The following is a 17,695-nucleotide window of genomic DNA, read 5'->3' on the forward strand; positions in this document are numbered from 1 at the left end:
TCAAAGGCGCCACAAAAAGGACAGATAGCTTGGTCTTTCAAGTGGCAGCATAGGGCTCCAGTCACGGGGAGGGAAAAGGCGCAGGAAACGTATGGGTGTCACCTTTTGCGCGGAGTGGGCCTTTTGCGTAGCGGTAAGCATCCCCGCCGCTGGGCCAGAAGGAGTAGGGTTTCGAACCCCGCTCCAGACAGTCCCGGCAAGTGGAGTCGGAGCTCCAACTATAAATTCTGGGTGGACATCCAGCGGGATACTTGCGTCCGCGGGTGTGGGTGGCCCCCCCCCCTCAGATGGGTTGTGGGAGCCCGTAAAACCCTCACGCCATAGGACTAACCACACTAATGGCTGGTATGAAGATGGTTATGGTCACAGAAGGAGTGTTAACGTGGCCAGAAATCCTTCCACCACTTCATACAGTTCCCGAAAGGGAACAGTGTGAGGATACGTACGACGATGACCTCTTGCGCAATGCACCTCCTTGGACCCTCAGTCGCAGATGCGAGGGGGCAAATCGTGCAATTGTTAAATTTTTCATTTTATTGACATGTAAAATGTTGGCCCAGTAATTCCCTTCCAAACGCGCGAGTACGGTCGGGGTACTTATGCGTCTGGCCGGAGGAAATGCCAGTTTTCAGCATGCACAGCGCATGTGGGGAAAACCGGCATTTCCTGTCCTCTGAACGAAGGGGTTCAGAGGCAGAACGCGTGCGACTGTACAGGCAGCGCGTGCGCAGTAAAATTCGCCGCTTTCATTCATGCTTTCAGTGAGGTCAAGTCCTTACAACTTACACATGAAAAAAGCATGAGTACAGTTGCTCCAGAGGCTGCGGAGGAAGATATTTCTTATTGTGGAGCTTCTGAAAGGCAATATTTTTGTTTGGGAAAGGGAGGAAAGTTATTTTAAGAAATGCTGAGGTAAGTTTTAAAGTTTATTTTTGTTTTTTAAAACGGGTTTTCAGTACTGTAGGTAGAAGGATCAATTGTGGCTATGTGAATTGAATTTGCTGTGTTTATTAAATGTGAAAATGACTCCAACATTTTTAAGAAAGAAACTTTTCATCAGTAATATATTCTTTTATGTCTGTATATATTCCTTTGCGTGTATGTATATATTCCTTTACTTATGTGTATGAATGTATGTATTTAATTATGACTTTCAGAGAAAGTAACTTATTGGAAAATCATAATTAAAAACATACATTCATACACATAAGTAAAGGAATATAAAACATACATACATATACGTAAAGGAATATATGCGGACATACATACATAATTACTGATGAAATGTTTCTTTCTTAAAAGTGTTGGAAATGTTACATTACTCATTTTAGAACACTCATTCTCACATTCAATTCACACAGCCACAATTGCTCCTTCTACCTACCGTACTGAAAACCCGTTTAAAAAAAAAAATTTAAACTTTAAAACTTACCTCAGCATTTCTTAAAATAACTTTCCTCCCTTTCCCAAACAAAAATATTGCCTTTCAGAAGCTCCACGATAAAATATATCTTCCTCCGCAGCCTTGGAGCAACTTTGCACATGCTTTTTTCAAGTGTAACTTGTAAGGACTTACCCTCACTGAATCCATGAATGAAATCGACGAAGTTCACTGCGCAAGCGCTGCCTGTGCAGTCGCACGCGCTGTGCCTCTGAACCCCTTCGTTCAGAGGACTGGAAATGCCGGTTTTCCCCGCATGCGCTGTGCATGCTGAACACGGGCATTTCCTCCGGCCAGACGCGTGAGTACCCCGACCGTACTCACGCGTTCAGAGAGGAATTACTGGGCCATTGTGTTGGGAATTAAATTCATCACCTTTATCATATTTGGCACTTTGGTCTGCTGTGTGGTTTTACAGCAGTTTCTGAGTCTGCATTGTCAGTATGTCATTGATGTGGAAGCTGGCAGAATGGTTTTAATGTTATGTGATGCATGATTAAGGGGGTGGTGAAAGATGTAACAGGGACAGTTAATGCAAAAGGACTTTGTATAATTTGCAGGGCAGGGGTGAGCAGGTCACTGGAATCGCTGAGCAATTCACACTCCTCGTCTCTTGCTACAATGTTATGAGGTGGCCCTCCTTCTGCTGCTTCTTTGCCTTCACCCTGGTCTTGCTCGTCTGATGAGGACTGCTGCTGCTGTTCCTCCTCCAAATGTAGGCCTCTCTGTATCAATAGGTTGTGCAGGATGCAGCAGAACACTATGATACGGGCATATTGTAGGGGGCCCCCAGATCTGTCAAGACACCTGAATGTCTACTTGAGCAGCCCTATGTTGTGCTCAGTAATGATCCTGGTGGTGCCCTGGCTTTGATTATATCTGTGTTGCATGTGTGGCAGGGTTCCGGAGGAGTGCCATGAGCCACATGTGTCGGGAGTATCCCTTGTGCCCCAGCAGTTCTGCTGGAAGGGTTGAATATTGTGGGAATGGTACACTGTCGCAGGATAAATGCATCGTGACAGCTGCTTGGATACCCTGCACAAACTTGTATGATCCTGTTTCTGTGATCGGACACTACCTGGAAATGAATGGTGTGGTAGCCTATTCTATTTACAAAGGCTGTTGGCTGGTATTCCAGTGCCCTGAGGGCAGTATGTGTGCAGCAGTGACGCTATGGATGTGAGGGATGCCAGCCACGGCAGCAAATCCCCGAGCGCTCTCCTGTTAACTGTTGAGGTCAATGGAGAAGGTGACGTTCAGGTCAGTCCTGGCAAACAAGGTATTGGTGATCCGCTTATGTGTATGGCAGACTGGGGGATGTGGCTGATGTCCCTGTAACAGATTGGAAAGAGCCAGAAGCAAAGAAGTTAAGGGCTGTGGTGAATTTGACGGCCACTTGCAAAGTATGGTCACCTGTTCCATCAGGCAGCAAGCAGGTCCTGTTGCTGGAGGATACAGAGGTCTGCAACTGCTTGCCTGGAGAAGCACAGCCTCCTGATGCACTATTCCTTGGATAGGTCCAAGAGTGAATCTTAGTCTGTACACCATGTGTGCTGATTATAGCCTCCTACGAGCAGCCTCCCTCACCCATTGTCTTCTAATAGGCACAACTGGTGCTGCTTGCTCCTAATCCTCCAACTGTTCATCCATCCAAATGAAACTGGCAATAATAGCACACATGATAAGCAGATAAAGCTTACAGAGACTAAGCAAGGCAAAAAATGAAGTAATCCGGGAGCTGGAAACTCTTCTGGCAATCCAAACAGCACAATGGAACACATATCCTGTGACCCAAGGACCTGCAGGTAAGTGCCCCAATAAATAGTAGGTCAGAGAGACTAATCTCACTTGGTTTTACTGGCCGATTGGACATGAGACAAGAATTCCTCGATTTCACGTAAAAATGGCGTTGGGGCCCTAATTGTATCATAGGACCCAGATTTACATGTATTTACAAGACCGCCGCCTGACTCTGAAAACTGTGCGATTAAGATGGCGGCAGGCAGAAGTGCATCAGGAACACAGCAGTAAGAACTCTACCGCTATTTTAACCACCTGTCCACTCTGTTCCCATCGGGCAGGTAAGGCTTTGATTGGCCATTCTGTCTGGACATTGACTTTACGTATCGAATTATTACTCACAAATGAGCATGTTTCTTCAACAGTGATTTTACAGATGGGTAAAATTTCCGTAGGTTGTTCCCAATCTCCCACTGGAACTATGGCACAAGATTGATAGAAAGCCTGGAGAAATTCCAGGTGAAATTATTTTTACAAAATTAATTAAAATTGTTCCATTTCAAATTAGTGTGAAAATTTTGCAATTTGGCAAACTATTTTACTTCAAGGAGAGCAAAGTAATTTAGCTTCTCATCATTCTACAAGTACTCACTCTGAGATTCTGCTACTACATTATAGCTTCCAGACCGAGCCTGGCAAAGTAATGCACATTTTTTGCTATGTTGGAACTTCAGCAATGAAACAATGGTGACACACACACACATAGAAATTGTAGTACTGACATAAGGTCTATAGAACAGAATCACATTGTGGCAGAAAGGGCAAAAGAAAATGTCAAATATAATTAGACAGACAGTTCAAAGTGCCACATTTATGATGTGTAATGCTTTACTGTAATCCATGATGCTGTATATGAGTATTGCACGATGACACGGAGTGCTAACTTTCACCCACAGAAATGCAGACTAGTGTCACAAGAAGTTCAGTGAACTGAGCAGCGCAGGTGAGGTAATACACTGGCCACTCTCCCTTTTCTTCTTTGGGCACCCCGGCAATTTGCACACTTTTCATCCCCTAAAATTAAGAGCTATACAACTAAAACTACAATGAATGAACTTGCATTTATATAGTGGCTTTCTTGACCTCAGGACAACCCAAAGTGTTTCACAGCCAATGAAGCACGGTGGCATAGTGGTTAGCACTGTTGCCTCACAGCGCCAGGGACCCGGGTTCAAATCCGGCCTCGGGTGACTGTCTGTGTGGAGTTTGCACATTCTCCCCGTGTTTGCGTGGGTTTTCTCCGGGTGCTCCGGTTTCCTCCCACAGTCCAAAGATGTGTGGGTTAGGTTGATTGGCCATGATAAAAAATTGGCCCTTAGTGTTAGGGGGGATTAAATATGTGGGGTTACGGGGTTACAGGGATAGGGCTTGGGTGGGATGGCTGTCGGTGTAGGGACCAGATGCTAGGGTTTGGATGATCAGCCATGATCTCGTTGAATGGCAGAGCAGGCTCGAAGGGCCGAATGGCCTACTCCTGCTCCTATCTTCTATGTTTCTATGAATTGTAGTCACTATTGCAATGAAGAACAAACTCTTCACACTGCACTCTGGTTAAAGGAGACACTAATTAGGGTTCTCACTGTATGTGTTGCCATGTAGAACCCTAAAACCCTTTAATCCACTTTAATGGGGTGAGACCACCAGATCGCTCACATCAGAGGATACAGCCCTCTGATTTCTAGCCTCCCCCAATCTTATACTACATCTTCCTGAGTACTCTGTTTCCTATTTTTCTAAATCTATCTTCTATCTTGAATTCCCATGGTTTTTATTAGTAGTCATTCAGTTTGGACTTTGTCAAAGGCCTTTATAAAAATCCAAATATTTCACTATCCACGTTTCACTATCTACTTTATTTATAAATATCCTCAAACAAGTTTGTCCTTTTCAGTAACAAAAAAACTACTGAATTTATCCTTTTCTTACCTGTGCCAGTAACGTGGTCAAGTTTGACTCCAGTTCATGTTTACTTGGCACATCTTTGCAAACCTTTTCAATCTGTCTCTTTTCCTCTGCCAGCTGAATATTCAAGAATCGTAGTTCCTCCTCCATACTGTGTAATTCCACATCTCCATTACCAATCAATGAGTCCTGAATGCTTAGCTTCTCATAGAAAATACAAACTTCCTCTTCTCTTTCAATCAAATGTATTCCTCTATAAACAAAAAAGACACAAACACTGCATCAGATTATTGTTTTCTTGTTTCCTGACTCTCATTTGTTCAGTTCTTTGTTACAGGTCTTTTAGCCAACTTGAACGTTGTGATGTTTAGAGGCTTAGAAACAGGAGTACTCCTGTTGGCTTCACATTTACCTTCCACTTCACAAAACTGCCTTTAGATTCAAGTAACTGTGTTCTTTCCTTCCCAAAACCTCTTATTCCCATTTAGTTACAGTATAAAAGATGTAATTTTTCATTGTGCTGGAAAATTTGAATTATCCAGTATTTCAAATTTAGCAATGGATATATCACAGCACTAAAAAGATTTAAATTAACCAGTAATTAAAATTAACATAATAGGCTGTATTTATGCACTTTATTTGTTTGTTCTTCCTTCTTCCCTCCTCAAACTTTCCTTCTTTTTCTTATTAATTTATGTAATTATAAAAAATTTTTGCCTGTATTTCCCATGGCAGATTCGTAGTGCTTGTTGAAGCTATCATTGGTGTAACACTGCCCATGGAAGTTATTCCTAATTTTGTGGGTTCAATGGCCAGCACCTGAACACTCGTTGTGGTCTGTGAATGACCAATGGACTGACTGTAGCTAAAGTGTTCAATGTTAACATCAAAGCACCTCATAGACATCCTCTCTGATCCTGGCAGAAACATCAGTGTCACTCAGCTACGTGAAAACAAAAAACTCATCCCAAACAGTACAGTCAGCTACTTATTAATATTTAAAATCTTCTGCCTGGTTTGTCCTACAACATTCTAGATACTTAAGTTCTAGAGGAGTATGGTGAAAACTGTAACTTTTTCTTTCTCACTTGAACACTTACATTTTCACCAGAGGAACTAGAACTCGCTGGTTCTTTTCTGCTTAGTTCTCATGTGACATGGCTTGTCGTGGTTCAGTCTGGGTAATATATTACCATATAAGCACAGGATGAAATCTATAATAACTAATATCAGAGTATTTTCTAAATGGTGGAAAACTAGGAACTGTAGAAGAGCAAAGAGATTTGGGAATCCAAGTACACATCATTAAAAGCTGGTAGAGAGGTTCAAAAAGGCTAATGAAATGTTGGTCTTCATCTGGAATACAAAGGGGAGGAAGTGATGCTTCAGCTGTACAGAGCCATGGTCAGACCCCACCTGGAGCACTGCATTCAGTTTTGGGCACCGCACCTCAGGAAGGATATATTGACCTTGCAGGGGGTGTAGTGCAGATTCGTTAGAATGATACCGGTCTTTGAGGGTTAGATTATGAGGACAGGTTGCATAAACTTACTTTCTTTCCCTTTACTATAGAAGATTGAGGGGCGATTTGATTAAGTTGTTTGAAATGTTAAAACGATCCAATAGGGTAGATACTATTTGGGGGAATCAAGAATCTTAAAATCAGGAAGCACTTTTTCACACAAAGGGTAGTAGAAATTGGGAATCTTCTCCCTCAAAAGAATGTGGATGCTGGGAGATTTGGAGCTTTTAACCGAGGTTGATAGATTTTTGTTAGGTAAGGGTATCAAGGAATATGGAGCTAAGGCAGGTAGATGAAGTTGAGGTTCAGATCAGCTATGATTTAATTAGAATATAAGAACATAAGAAATAGGAGTAGGAGTAGGCCATCCAGCCCTTCGAGCCTGCTCTGCCATTCAATAAGATCATGGCTGATCTTCTACCTCAAACCCACCTTCCCGCACTATGCCCGTATCCTTTGATTCCCTTAATAGCCAAAGATTTATCGATCTCTGCCTTGAATATACTCAACAACTGAGCATCCACAGCCCTCTGGGGTAGAGAATTCCAAAGATTCACAACCCTTTGAGTGAAGAAGATTCTCCTCATCTCAGTCCTAAATGGCCGACCCCTTATTTTGAGACTGTGACTCCCTAGTTCTAGACTTCCCAGCCAGGGGAAACATCCTCTCAGCATCTACCCTTTCAAGCCCTTAAAATGTTATATGTTTCAATGAGATCACCTCTCATTCTTCTAAATTCTAGGGAATACAGGCCTAGTCTCCTCAGTCTCTCCTCATAGGACAATCCTCCCATCCCAGGAATCAGTCTGGTGAACCTTTGTTGCACTCCCTCTAGGTAAGGAGACCAAAACTGTACACAATACTCCAGCTGTGGTCTCACGAAGGCCCTATATAATTGCAGTAAGACTTCTTTACTTTTATACTCCAATTCTTTTGTAATAAAGGCTAACATATCATTTGCTTTCCTAATTGCTTGTTGTACCTGCATGTTAACTTTTAGTGATTTGTGTACAAGGAAACCCAGGTCCCTCTGAATACCAACATTTCCCAATCTGTCACCATTTTAAAAATATTTTGCTTTTCTATTTTTCCTGCCAAAGTGGATAACCTCACATTTCTCCACATTGTATTCCATCTGCCATGTTCTTGCCCACTCACTTAACCTGTCTATAACCTTTTGCAGCCTCTTTGCACCCTCCTCACAACTTACTTTCCTACCTAGCTTTGTATCATCAGCAAACTTGGATTCATTAAACTCGGTCCCCTCATCTAAGTCATTGATATAGATTGTAAATACATCAGGCCCAAACACTGACCCCACTAGTTACAGCCTGCCAACCCGAAAATGACACGTTTATTCCTACTCTCTGTTTTCTGTCCGTTAATCAATCCTCAGTCCATGCTAATATATTACCCCCATCCCATAAGCCCTAATTTTGTGTAATAACCTCTTGTGTGGCACCTTATTGAATCCTTTCTGAAAATCTAAATACACTACATCCCCTGGTTCCCCCTTATTTACCCTGGTAGTTACAACCTCAAAAAACAAACAGATTTGTCAAATACGATTTCCCTTTCATAAATCCGTGTTGACTCTGTCCAATCATATTATGATTTTCTAAGTGCCCTGTTACCACGTCCCTAATAATAGATTCTAGCAATTTCTCTACTACTGATGGCAGGCTAACTAGTCTATAGTTCCCTTTTTTCTCTCTCCCTCATTTTTTGAATAGTTGCATTTGCTACCTTCCAATCCGCGGGGACCGTTCTAGACTCTAGGGAATTCTGGAAGATCAAAACCAATGCGTTCACTATCTCTGTAGCCACCTCTTCTAAAACTCTAGGATGTAGGCCATCAGGTCCTGGGGATTTGTTGACTTTTAGTCCATTAATTTCTCCAGTACTATTTCTTTACTAATACTAATTTCTTTAAGTTCCTCATTCTCACTAGACCCTTGGTTCCCCACTATTTCCAGAATGTTTTTTGTATGTTCTTCCGTGAAAACAGATACAAAGTATTTGTTTAATGTCTCTGCCATTTCCTTATTCCACATTATAATTTCTCCTGTCTCTGCCTGTAAGGGACCTACGTTTACTTTCGCTAATCTCTTCCCTTTTACATACCTATAGAAGATGTACAATCTGTTTTTATGTCTCTTGCTAGTTTACTCTCATATTCTATTTTCTCTTTCTTTATCAATTTCTTGGTCCTCCTTTGCTGAATTCCAGAATTCTCCAAATGCTCAGGCTTACTACTCTTTTTGGCAACATTATAAGCCTCTTCCTTTAATCTAATACTATCTTTAACTTATCTTGTTAGCTATGGTTGGACTAACAATGGCAGTTTTGGGGTAAGTTTGGGTAAGTGCCTGAGGTAAATTTGCCCCTGCTTTTCTTGTCCCTTCAAGTACTGCTCTTTCTCCTCCTAAGGAGCAGTATTGGAACCCTAAAATCCTACCCAGTTTTCTTCCTGCAAGTGAAATAGCAGCTGAAAGTAAGACTGCTGTAGGCAAATAAGTTGTAAGTAGGTCATGCAGTACAAAATATCAATCCTAAATAGCAAGAAAAAGTAATGCACCAATGAAAATCCTGATAAGGCAATATAGTGAAACTGTAAATTACGGACAACTTAGGGACTGGCATCATGAGTCCTTTTTTTGCAGTTATCCTTATTTTCAAAATTGCCATTGTATGTACTGTAAACAGTTTCTCCACAATCTTGAAGAACCAGCTGAGATTATGATCAGCACCTAATCAGCTGCAACAATGCTAAGAATCCCCTACCACCTTCAGCTCTGTTCACTTAACAGTTTTGCAGTCTAAATTCCCATTTCATTTCAAACCACTCTCACTTGGAGCAGAGTGTAACTTCAGTAATGAACTGTGTTTCTCATTTCTACTTGCCAGCATTAGGGCAGTCACAGAACAAAAAAAGGGGGAAATGTGATGGCAGTTTGTGCCGGTATATTGAAGTTTCCAAAGGCAAGTCTTAGAGTGGATTGAGAACATTTGGGAGGGAAAACACAACAGGTCACATTAAGTGCAGCAGTGAAACTGCAGTTTTCTGGTTGAGTAGTGAGTCTGCAGGAACATTGACTGATAACTGGGACTCACAGGCCTGTCCATCACTCTATAGAGCAGCAGAGACTCGGGACAGCCATCCACCTTCACTCCCAAAGCTAAAGCTCCTCAAAGAAGCAGATCCATCATCAGAAGCCAAGGGAAAGAAGAATATGGCAGAGTCAGGGGGAGAGGAACTGTCAGCAGCTGCTGAAAGGGTGCATGGGCGTGGTGTTGGAGCAGGAAAGGATGGCCCCTCTCGCTGTTCGCATGTATTTTCTTTGATTCAGAAGGTTGGTGAGGCCAGTGCATGCAGGTCTGCGCAAGGTGGCAGCGGGCTTTCTGAAAGAAACATCTTTTGTCAAATGGGAGTTCTTTACCCAGCATCCATAGCGGCAGAGAAACCACTCTATCCCTGGGATAGAGCTGTACAAGCATTCAATCCCAGAGATAGAGCAGTTTCTCTGCTGCTACGGATGCTGGGTAAAGAGCTCCCCATTCCACAAAAGCTGTTTTTTCACAAAACCTGCTGCCGCCTTGCGCTGATTTTCGTGTCCTGTGTTTTAAGTTGTAAATGGGCTTAGTGCATTGAAGGCTGTCTGTAGTTTCAGAGTGCCTTTTGTATATGTTACCTTTTAAGTTATTTGGGTCTCTCAGTAAGTGTCCATTTTTAACAGGTGTCCGTTTATACAGGTTTCACTGTATAAATAAAGAATAATACAAACTTTTCCAAACAACACTGAAAATACTATGGGCTAAAAATTGAATAATGCCCCCTTTGGGGCGCTAACTTCGCCGGGGCGCTACTTTTAGCACCCCGGAAAAATTAGCACTCCTGTGACGGAAATTGAGGGAAGCGAGGCGCTACTGGAATTGCCCCGCATCCCTCTTGGGGCACTGCGAGGGAATATCGCGGTGCTATGCGCCGCAGTATTACAGGCCTTCCTCCCCTTCTTAAAGTGGAGGGGCCTTGCGCAGCACGACCCGGGGCCCAGCTGGGCCCCTGGGGATCGGGAGTGCCGGCAAAAGAGCCCGGCAATCAAGAGAAGAGCCGGGCTCTTGGAACGCAGCCGGCCCTCCGCGGGGGGGGGGGGGGCGGGGGGGAGGGGGCGCAGTTCAGTAGGCCGGGGATGGGAGCATAGGCAGGTGCTGGCAGGCGGCCAGCAACAAAAATGGCTGCCCCGCATCTCGCCTTTAAATAGCGCCTTCACGGCCGCAGGTAGGGCCCCCTGACCCCATCGGACATATCGTCCGGCGGTAATTCAGGGGGCGCTCCCAAAGATCGCGGCACAGCAGGGCGCTACCGGTTACCACCGCCGCTAACCTCCTGCTGAATTTCGCAGGAGGCGTGTGCAGCGCTGCACCCGGGTGCTAAGTTGCTTTGCGCCCTCTTAGGGCGTTATCAGGAGGCACAAAGCAACCACATTTTTCCCCCTATACATTTATAAGAAGCCAACACTTAAAAGCCGGGCCATTTGGACAATCTTGTACCCGTTTCACATGTGAGCAGTGAGGACCTCACCCAAATCGTAAGATTCAGCATGGAAGCTATTACCATGCAATTCCATTGTATTATTTGAGAAGTAATGAGACTTGTAGCATGGCTTCTAAAAACATGTAAAAATGTTTAAATCCAGAGGACAGTGAATTGGGCACGCCGGCTTCTGCCTCCAACTTGCACTCATGCACTGTGAGCTAAACACAGATTACAAACGAGACTAATTTATACTAAAGGAGAATATTTAATGTTTCAGTGTCTTATTGAATAACCCATACAATTTAGTCATGCGGTTTCGTATTACAATTAGTTCTAATTAGGATATATAACAACATTTAAAAAATATTATTTTAAGGATAATCACACCAATCATGATAAAAGTCATAGACTGAAAAAATGTATCGTTAAAAATATTGAATCTTTAATCAGAATAAAGGTCCTGGATATTGCATTACAAATCCTAACTTACTTAGTGATTGATTTAGAAAAAGGTTCAGCTGCAGAATTCAGCAAAATATATAATTTGTTAATGCCCACATGGTGTTTTATGCTCTGTTGTTTATTAATAATCTCAGATAATTTCCTGTTTCTGATGTTGATGTCACCCTGATACTGTTTCAAGATTAATATGATTGAGTTTATTGGAGGTAATGCAATGGCAGCCAAGACTTGGGGGTGAAGTTAAATAACATTTTTTACATTTAAAATTGTTCAGTAATATATGGGGGGGCGGGAATTTCTCTTGTAATGAAAAACAGGAAACTGCCTGTTTTCTCTACAATAACTACCTGCTAATGAAATTGCAGCAAATGCAGCTTTGAAATGTGCGATTTCTGAGAATGTGATCTTGTTAGCACATTGTTAATAATGGAGGAGAATGGGCAGTCTCCAGTATGACGTTAATTGAGGAACTCTCATTGTGATTTTCCGCGGCATAACTAAGACTGCCTATTTCCACCTCCGTAACATCGTCCGTCTCCGCCTTGCCTCAGTTCATCTGCTGCTGAAACCCTCATCAATGCCTTTGTTACCTCTAGACTTGACTATTCCAACGCACTCCTGGCTGGCCTCCCACATTCTACCCTACGTAAACTTGAGGTCATCCAAAACTCGGCTGCCCGTGTCCTGACTCGCACCAAGTCCCATTCACCCATCTTCCCCGTGCTCGCTGACCTACATTGGCTCCCGGTTAAGCAACGCCTCGATTTTAAAATTCTCATCCCTGTGTTCGAATCCCTCCATGGCCTCGCCCCTCCCCATCTCTGTAATCTTCTCCAGCCCCACAAACCCTCCCCCCACCCCCCGAGATATTTGCGCTCCTCTAATTCTGCCCTCTTGAGCATTCCTGATTATAATCGCTTAACCGTTGCTGGTCGTGCCTTCTGTTGCCTAGGCCCTAATTCCGGGCCTAAACCTCTCCACCTCTCTAGCTCTCTTTCCTCCTTGAAAACCTACTTCTTTGACCAAGCTTTTGGTCACCTGCCCTAATTTCTCCTTATGTGGGTTGGTGTCAAATCTTTTGTCTTAAAATACTCCTGTGAAGCGCCTTGAGACGTTTTATTACATTAAAGGCGTGATATAAATACAAGTTGTTGTTGTTGTTATCAAGATATTGGGACATCTGTAATATTCCCCAACCTGAAAGGTTTGAAACTGTCATATGATGTAAGCATGTAGCTTGTAATGTGCAGGTGTATTTTTTTGTACTTGTTATTTTAGTGGAAAAGTAAACCACTTTATACTCGCAGCTACTTTTTGCTACAAGTAGTAATAAAGAAAATACATGCTATAGTTAGTGGAAAGTAGTAGTTACAGTAGTGAGAAAGGGGAAGGAAATGAGTGGTATGTGTATTACAATAGTACATTTCTACATAATTTCCTTTTTAAAATTCCCCCTTTGCTCCTGTTTTGTTAACCCTTTTTGCTTTTCTATCCAGAACTCTCAATTTTACCTAGGATGTGGTATCCGACTTCAGACCTCACAGAGCACTCCTAGTGCTTGTCAGTTATTCAAAGACATTTCTTGATCTTTCGGCAGAGTCGGGCCAAAATGCAGCAAGTATCTCTCACACTACATTACCAAGTCAACTAGGTTTCCTCCTTTTTATGATCTATCTCAGGTTAAATAATTAAAAATATTCATATATAGTTGACAACTATTTTGACAGATTACCTTTCATTGCGACTCTGAACAACAGTCTCATATTTTTTTCGTAGCTTTATCATTTCCTCTTCAGACTGGTTAATCATAGCACTAAGTTTGATAATTTTTATCTTTTGTCCTTCTCTCTTTTCTCCCATTTCTCGAGCCACTTGGTCGATTTTGCAAATAGCCCTCCGCAGGCTATCTCTGATGACGTAGCTGTTGGAGTGCTTTAGCTTGTATTTTTGCAGCTGGCTGTGATGGATATCAGATTAAATTGCACAGATGAATAACATAATCTATTTTGAGTCACATATAATGTATACATGAGCAATTAGGGTGCTATGTAATATAGTGAGGCCAATTTTATATCAGTGGAAAAAAATCAGCTCAGTTCCAGATGCTTCTGAAATTATGTTTTGGCGCACAAAAAGTAATATCATTCGGGTAATTCATTTTTGGCACTGGCAATGGGGGTGTAGCTGAGCATTGCCATGACTAAGGTATGTATCAGCAGCATTGTTAAGAGTAAAATAATTGCATTTATTCTCAAAGTAGCAAGATGGCATTTGTGTCCACTTTAGTAAAAGTTCAAAAAAGGGACTGTAGAACTGGGGTTGTACCACAAAAGCTAAATCAGTGTCAAAATTGTACATATAAAAATGAAGAGGCCTTTTATTCTCTCCCGGAACAGATGAGTTTTAAGTTTACATTTCCAAATTTTAAGAAAATTGAAGCTTCTGGGCTAGATATGAAACACAACTCAATATTAAAACATTGACATTCACAGAAAATAGCCATAGTAATCCTCGAGTACAGGCATATGGAAGTAGATTTTCAATTTACAGCATAGCCATAACACTGCCATTGTGGATTGGCCACCCGTTATTGAAACTGCCTAACTTTCATTTCCATTGATTTCATATGGAGCGTTTTTTAAATTCATTCACAGGATGTGGGCATCGCAGGCAAGGGCAGCATTTATTGCCCATCCCTAATTGCCCTCGAGAAGGTGGTGGTGAGCCGCCGGCTTGAACTGCTGCAGTCCGTGTGGTGAAGGTGCTCCCACAGTGCTGTTAGGGAGGGAGTTCCAGGATTTTGATCCTCCGACGATGCAGGAATGGCGATATATTTCCAAGTCAGGATGGTGTGTGACTTGGAGGGGAACTTGGAGGTGGTGGTATTCCCATGCGCCTGCTGCCCTTGTCCTTCTAGGTGGTAGAGGTCGCGGGTTTGGGTGGTGCTGCCGAAGAAGCCTTGGCGAGTTGCTGCAGTGCATCTTGTAGATGGTACACACTGCAGCAACGGTATGCCGGTGGTAGAGGGAGTGAATGTTTAAGGTGGTGGATGGGGTGCCAATCAAGCGGGCTGCTTTGTCTTAGATGGTGTTGAGCTTCTTGAGGGTTGTTGGAGCTACACTCATCCAGGCAAGTGGAGAGTATTCCATCACACTCCTGATTTGTGCCTTGTAGATGGTGAAAAGGCTTTGGGGAGTCAGGAGGTGAGTAACTCGCTGCAGTATACCCAACTTCTGACCTGGTCTTGTAGCCACAGTAATTATGTGGCTGGTCCAGTTAAGCTTCTGGTTAATGGTGACCCCCCACAGGATGTTGATGGTGGGGGATTCGACAATGGTAATGCTATTGAATGTCAAGGGGAGGTGGTTAGACTCTCTCTTGTTGGAGATAGTCATTGCTTGGCACTTGTGTGGCGCGAATGTTACTTGGCACTTATCAGCCCAAGCTTGAATGTTGTCCAGGTCTCGCTGCATGCGTGCACGGACTGCTTCATTATCTGAGGAGTTGTGAATGGAACTGAACACTGTGCAATCATCAGCGAACTTCTCCACTTCTGACTTTTTAATGGAGTGAAGGTCATTGATGAAGCAGCTGAAGATGGTTGGGCCTAGGATATTGCCCTGAGGAACTCCTGCAGCAATAATTACTTTAAATCTATGCCCCCTGGTTGTTGACCCCTCTGCCAAGGGAAACAGTTCCTTCCTATCCACTCTATCTAGGCCCCTCATAATTTTATATACTTCAATTAGGTCTCCCCTCAGCCTCCTCTGATCCAAAGAAAACAACCCCAGCCTATCCAATCTTTTCTCATAGCTAAAATTCTCCAGTCCTGGCAACATCCTCGTAAATCTCCTCTGTACCCTCCCTAGTGCAATCACATCTTTCCCGTAATGTGGTGACCAGAACTGCAAGCAGTACTCTAGCTGAGGCCTAACTAGTGTTTTATACAGTTCAAGTATAACATCCCTGCTCTTATATTCTATGCCTTGGCTAATAAAGGCAAGTATCCCATACATACCTCAAACTAATTACTTTAGGTATGACTGGCAATGTCAAAAATGCTTATCTAAAATCTAAATTCTTCTCTTAAATTTCTATAATTTTCTTAATTCACGCCTGCTCAAAGTGAATTAAACTAGATTTATTACAGCTGTTTTTTCATCTCTAGAAGAGAAAGTGTATGGGGAACTCTGATACAATAGGTGGGATGAAGCTGACCACATTGATGACCACCTAGGCTCTCCTACTGAAGAATTAGCTGCCAGAACCTTCTCAAGGGCAATTAGGGATGGGCAATAAATGCTGGCCTTGCCAGTGACACCCACATCCCATGAATGAATAAATAAAATAAAAAAACCACAGCCTCAACTGCTGCCACTTCTTCACCAACTGTGTCACGGCACCTTGCTTGCACAAGCACCGGCATAGAGACATCCCCGCTGCCCGTGGGTGCAAACCAGCGGAATGTTAAGGGTGTGGAATCCCTTTCAATTGATAAAGATGCCAGGCTGGTTATGGGGAGCATGCAAGTCAAAGTGGGTGCAGTCAATGGCACCTTGGCCCCTGGGGAAACTTGCCATGTGGGCGAAGCCTAGTGTTCTCTTGTCCTGATTCACTCTGTCCATGGGGAAATGTAACTGTTCCATTTGGTGTGGGGAGCCATGATGACTTCTATCACACAGCGGTGGACTGAAAATGGTGAGATGTCGCTGATGTCACTACAACAAGTGTAAGACCAACATTTTCATTGGTTTAAATAGTTCCGATATGCGCCCTAGACATCCACGGAGAAGCCCGATCCAATATGGCGAGCTGCACACTTCCGGCTCGTAATGAGCATGCGCATCCTGCCCACCATATTGGATGCTTTGGTACCCGTTTTGTGTCTGAAAAACGTGCGCCGTCGAATTTTTAGCCATGACTGCTTGCTCTAAAAGATGGAAGTTAAGGGTCCTATGACACTATTTGAAGAAGAGCAGGGAGTTCTCCTGATGTCCTAGCCAACATTCCTCCCTCCAACAACATCGCCAAAAACAGATTAATTGATGTTTATGTGTTCTTGCTATGCGCAAAATGGCTGCTACATTTCAAAGCAATTAATTGTATGTGAAATGCTTTGCGATGCTTTTTAGATATGTGAAAAAGTGCTAGATTTTTTTCCTTTAAGATAATCATTAAATAGCATATAGGCCCTCCCGGAGGCCCCTTTAATTAAACTTTAAGAACTGATTATCTCATGCAGTTCATATATGGAAGATTCACATCAGTGAAGAACACTGAATAACATTTGAAGGCATTTTTAGGTGTGGCAATATGATGAAAATAATTTACTTTTTACTTTTTGTACTGATATACAATGTTATCAAAATTGTAACCTTACAAATAAAATAGAAACTGTCAGTGCATGGCACGAGAGGTAACGACCACAAATTATTCACATTTAGCCTTTGTCTGTTAAATGACAATATATTCTTGTTTCTATTTCAAAACACAGTTGTGTACCTTGTTCACACAATACAGTTTCCCTTTGTTTAGATCCTATATTTTGAATTTACCTGTCTTTGAGCAGTGTAGTGGTCCTGAGAATTTCCATTTCATTCTGTAGAATCTTGATCTTTTCCCGCATTTCTGCAGATATCTGTGCTGCAGTTTGTATGAGATTGACGTACTTGTTTCTCTCATTTTTGATGATCTGATACACTTTAACAAAATTTTTTAGGCTACAACACAAAGCAGAACATTAACGTTTTCCTTTGGCTAAAATGGCACGTGACAACCATAATTTTCTTTAGAGAAAATATATGCAGAAAGTTATTTGCACCCTTGATCTGTTTCCTAGTTGACTTTAGGAATATTTGGTTGAATGTGGCAGTGACAGTCTATGTGAGTCAATACTTGTAAGACTATTCATCCAATATATATATTGGTGTGCACTTAGATCATTATCATTGTATTTAAATATTTTTCTAGCATGGCGAGTCATTCAATATATTATCAAGCACTCTTGAGCCAAATTTCATATATCACAATT

The 17,695-nt window shown here is 42.5% G+C and overlaps 1 protein-coding gene across 3 annotated transcripts in view; it reads right to left on the reverse strand.

Moving 5' to 3' along the window:
* The window catches only part of ccdc146 (coiled-coil domain containing 146), a 161,697-nt gene that overhangs the window by 41,017 nt on the left and 102,985 nt on the right, over window positions 1-17,695 (reverse strand). For all 3 annotated transcript variants that reach the window (XM_086010422.1, XM_086010420.1, XM_086010421.1), the window contains 3 exons: window positions 17,220-17,384; window positions 13,397-13,621; window positions 5,168-5,396 (listed from right to left, as the gene is read on the reverse strand). In XM_086010422.1, the coding sequence (XP_085866548.1) occupies window positions 5,168-5,396; window positions 13,397-13,621; window positions 17,220-17,384 (619 nt within the window). The remainder of the gene's footprint in view (window positions 1-5,167; window positions 5,397-13,396; window positions 13,622-17,219; window positions 17,385-17,695) is intronic.

Source organism: Somniosus microcephalus, chromosome 17 (assembly GCF_052327205.1).
Source record: "Somniosus microcephalus isolate GS21.2 chromosome 17, FLI_Smic_1.0, whole genome shotgun sequence".
Taxonomy (NCBI): domain Eukaryota; kingdom Metazoa; phylum Chordata; class Chondrichthyes; order Squaliformes; family Somniosidae; genus Somniosus; species Somniosus microcephalus.